This window comes from Ovis aries, chromosome 14 (assembly GCF_016772045.2).
Source record: "Ovis aries strain OAR_USU_Benz2616 breed Rambouillet chromosome 14, ARS-UI_Ramb_v3.0, whole genome shotgun sequence".
Taxonomy (NCBI): Eukaryota; Metazoa; Chordata; class Mammalia; order Artiodactyla; family Bovidae; genus Ovis; species Ovis aries.
Window position 1 is genome coordinate 50,494,785 of NC_056067.1, and position 4,336 is coordinate 50,499,120.

The 4,336-nt window shown below is 57.9% G+C and overlaps 1 protein-coding gene across 4 annotated transcripts; it reads left to right on the forward strand.

Annotated features, from left to right (window-relative positions):
* The first annotated feature begins 835 nt into the window (after positions 1 to 835).
* CNFN (cornifelin) lies at positions 836 to 3,096 on the forward strand. Of its 4 annotated transcripts, none has more exons than XM_027978400.2 (5): positions 836 to 872; positions 1,401 to 1,614; positions 2,060 to 2,170; positions 2,618 to 2,754; positions 2,853 to 3,096. In XM_027978400.2, exons 2-5 carry the CDS (start codon positions 1,578 to 1,580, stop codon positions 2,940 to 2,942), a joined length of 375 nt encoding a protein of 124 aa, XP_027834201.1. In that variant the 5' UTR covers positions 836 to 872; positions 1,401 to 1,577; the 3' UTR covers positions 2,943 to 3,096. The 4 variants fall into 4 exon arrangements, with proteins under 4 accessions (XP_027834201.1, XP_027834200.1, XP_027834199.1 ...); XM_027978399.2 differs by having other exon boundaries at positions 1,404 to 1,614; XM_027978398.2 differs by having other exon boundaries at positions 1,433 to 1,614.
* Positions 3,097 to 4,336: the final 1,240 nt, after the last annotated feature.

A 4,336-nucleotide genomic window follows, 5' to 3' on the forward strand; every position in this document is an offset into this window, starting at 1 on the left:
TCAAGCATCCTGGACCACATCTTCCTCCTTCAGGAACCACAGGTTTCTCAGTTCCCAGCATCCTCTCTTCCCAAGTTGGAGTTGGGTGAGGCGTGTTTATTTACTTTGGTTCCAGCATGGGTCAACCCCCCAAACACACTGCCCCCCTATGTGCCTGGTGGGCCTGAATGGGAGGACCCGAAGCCCCCACTCCCAGGGAAGTTGGGGCCTCACTAAGGGTGGCGGGAGCACCGACCGGCCTTTCTCTTCTCGCCCTTTCCCTTCCGCCGAAGCTGTGGGTCGTGGGTCGGCCAGTGGCTGGCACCCCCACTTACCTGACTTGTTTTCTCTTTTCTGAATCTCTGGCTTCCCCTTTCTTGTTACTTCTCCCCAGATGTCTGTGCCCCACTGTCTCAGCATCTCTCTCTGTCTTCTTGTCTCTCTCCATCTCTCTGAATCTCCTTGTCTCTCTCTCTCCCCTCTGGTCCTCTCCTTCTCTGCCTCCCAGTCCCTCCCCGTCTCTCTGTCTCTCCCTCTCTTTGGTCTCTGGACAGCTGTGCCCCGTGCACCTCCCCCTCTGCCCTCTGTCTCCATCTCTCTGTCTTTCTGCTGCCTTCCTTGGCTTTAGACCTCTACTCCCAGCTCCTCACCCTTGGGCCCCCTCCCCCACTATTTCCTAGGTCCTCTGAGGCTGAGCAGAATTGGGATGAGGGATGGAGAGGGAGGGAGGGGAAGTCCCAGTGGGGAGAAGAGGGTCAGCCAGACCGGCTTGGCTCCCTGGGCATCTTTGTCAGAGCCCCGCCCAGCACCACACAGCCCGCCCATTTATAAGCCACTTGGTGCCCAGGCGTCACCCATACCTCTGTCTCCACCATCGCGCAGCAGTCCTGCAGGTAGGGGCATCCGCCCTGCACAGCTCTCTGCTCAGAGGCTGGCACCTCTGCTCTGTTCTTCCTCCAACCGACTCCACATCTGTCTCCTTACATTCCTCTGACTGCTTACCTCTCTGGACATCCCTGTCTTCCTCATGCCCCCTGTGACCGCCCCCCTTCTCAACCTGTTGACACTGGGTTGAATTTGGAAGTTCTGGGGCCTGGTTCCCCCTCTGCTAACCCTCTTGGCTGGGCCATCAGGTATGAGGTGTTTTTCTTCAGCTCCCTGAGCCTCAGTGTTCTGTCTGTGAAATGGGCTTGCAGAAAAAAAAGGTACTGGGCAGGTGTGAGTGCTACTGGCAGCATCTCTATAGGCACCCAGCTCTGATCTCTCTCTGCCCTTGTCTCTGACTCTGCCTGTCTCTTGGTTGTTCTCTCCAGCACTGCCTTTGGTATAAGAGGGTCCTCTGGGGTCTGTCGGGCAGCTGTACAGAGATGGGCGAGTTTCTCGCCCCCAACCCCATACATCCCTGTCCCATTCTTTCCTAGCAGGCAAGCTGACTTGGCCTCTTTCTCCCCAGCATCCTTACCCCTGAGAACTCAGCCCCCAGTGCCCCACCCCTTGCCCTGACCTCCCTCAGTATCCAGCACCCCCTGGGCAGACTCTGACGCTGTCACCGCCGCCACCTCTGCCATCCCCAACGCCACCTCCTCAGAGCCAGCAAGATGCAGTTTGAGATGCACGACAACGTGAAAGGCAAAGGTGGGATCGCTGGATGGACCCTCAAACCTTCCAGTCCCTGGAACATGGCCACTTCCTTCCCCTGGGCACTCTGGCTTCGAAGACAGACGGCGCCTGCTTGCACCCCAGAAGCCCTGAAACGCGGGAACCCAGCACCCCAAGCCCAGACGTGGAGGAGGCGGCGGCACGTCTCGGCCCCGCCCACATGTGGCGCCAACCTCCCCTAGACCTGCAGGATGCCCCCCTTACCCCCAGCTGAACCAGACATGCAGCAACTCCGGGGACAGAACGGGGGTGGCGATGCCCAGAAGTGGCGGCAGGGACTGGGAAGACGCAGTGGTGTCCCCTCGATGGGCGGCCTGGTGGCCTTGCCCGGACTGCCCGGCAGAGGGAGGGGCGGCAGAGGTGCCAGGGCCGGGGAGGTGCTGCGAGGCTGCCCGCTGACCCCCGCCGCCTCCCTCTGCAGCCATGTCCTACCCAGTGACCAGTCAGCCCCAAAGCGCCGGCACCTGCTACCAGACCCAGCTCAGTGACTGGCACACCGGCCTCACGGACTGCTGCAACGACATGCCCGTCTGTGAGTGCCCTGTCGCTCCCTCTCCAGACCTGGGAAGGAGCGGGAGGGGAAGGAGGGTCACCCTCCTCGCCCTCCTCACCCCGCTCCCCGGTCCCTTCCGTGGGCCTTGAATTCCCGGTCTCTAACCCTCCCCCCTCTCTCCGACGCCCGATACTCCCTAGGGTCCTGGCTTCACCACACCTTCCAACTCTCACGGGGACCCTCCTCGTCCCCCTTGCACCCTCTTTCCTTGTGGTTCCAACTCCTTCTTTAAACCCTCTTTCCCGCTCTAGAAACCCTTACTCTTCGGGCCCCTAATTTCCTCTGGGACTTTCACTTCTTCCAACACTCAGTAGCCTCTGGGACCCTCACCCGGCGCCCCGCGGACCCCGCCTCGCCCCTCTCCGAGGCGGAGCCGCCCGGAGGCAGCCGGTGGGCCCCGCCCTTAGCGCCCTGCTTGCGCTCCAGGTCTGTGCGGCACCTTCGCCCCCCTGTGCCTCGCCTGCCGCATCTCCGACGACTTCGGCGAGTGCTGCTGCACGCCCTACCTGCCCGGAGGCCTGCACTCCCTGCGCACCGGCATGCGCGAGCGCTACCGCATCCAGGTGCGTGCGCGCCCGGGACCCGTGGGAGCCGAGGGCTGGGGGACTGGCCTTCTCGGGTGCCAGGTTAGGGCTGCTAACCTCTCTCTCCCACCCTCCAGGGCTCCGTCGGGAAGGACTGGGCGGCCCTCACCTTTTGTTTGCCCTGCGCCCTCTGTCAGATGGCGCGGGAACTGAAGATCCGAGAGTAAAGAAGTTTCCCTCACCTTCTCCTTGCCCCCCGCCCCCACCCTTCTCCTTTTCCCCACCGTGACGCCTGCCCTCCTCTGCCCTCTCCTGGGACGGCCTGCCCCTCCACCCCATCCCTCACCAAAAATGCGACCACAATAAAAACCTGAAAACCAACTCCGCCTACATCCTTTTTCTCCCAGGGAAGGAATCTGGGTGGAGAAGGAGGTTCGATGCGGGAGGCGGGGACACAAGGGAGATGCCTAGGTGTGGAGGGAGTTCCAGAGGAAGATGCTTGACCTGCATCTGCTGTGTAGGTCGTTGGCAAGTCTCTTCCCTCACTAAGTCAGGGAGTCCTCGCTAACAAAGTAAAACCACTAACTCCTTAGCTGCCAACCTAAAGCTCTGACTGGAGCATGAAAAGAAGTAAACCCAGAAAGGCTGTCTGGGAACCATGCAGGCACTAACCCTTCAAAGAACAAATTTAGGAGTCCCCTTGCTCAGTCATTGCCTTTGGACTCTTGGTCTACATACAGTGCTAACAGATTTGAGGTCTCTGTCTTCAAAGCACAGAACCCTCAGGTTTAAAATTCTAGAGCTGAAAGGAACACTCAAGGATCATCTGATTCAATCCACCCTCTATTGCAAAAGCAACTAGCAGATTAGAAACTGTTCAGGTTTCAACACTGGACAGACCTGTCCAGTGACTCTTGCCACTTCCTAGCTGTGTTATCTTAGTAAATTAATAAAACTTTCTGAGCCTCTTGCCCCCACAAATTCTGGTGGTTCTACTTTCAGAACATATCCAGAGTCTCCCTTCTCCCCACTCTACTGCAAGACTTGTTCCAACCACAGTGGCTCCGCCACTGAGCTTCCTGCCTTACCTCCAGCCTGTTTTTAGTTTCTCCCCCACAGAGGAGCCCTGCGGACACGTGTGGAAGTAGATCACATGTCTCCTGGGCTCAGAACCCTCTGATGGCACCTTCTGCATGGAGGAAAAAGCCAGAGTTTGGGGACTTCCCTGGTGGTCCAGTGGTTAAGAATCTGCCTTCCAATGCAAGGGAAATGAGTTCAAGCATTGGCCGGGGAACTAAGCTCACACATGTTAGAGAGCAATAAGCCTGTGAGTCACAAGATACAGCTAAGGTATGACACAGATAAAAATAAGTATTAAAAAAAAAAAAGAAACAGCGTCCCCACAGCAACTCAAGGACCTGCACAATCTGCCTCTTTTTCCCCCTGTGACCTTCCCTCTTTATTCTCTTTATTCCACAGGAGGCTCTTTGTTGTTTCTCTGAAATGTTAGGCACGCTCCCATGTTAGGATCTTTGCTCTGGCTCTTCCCGCAACTCAGAGTTCTTTCCTCAGATGTCCTTATGGCTGATTCCTTCACTGCTGCTCACGTCATCTTAAGAGC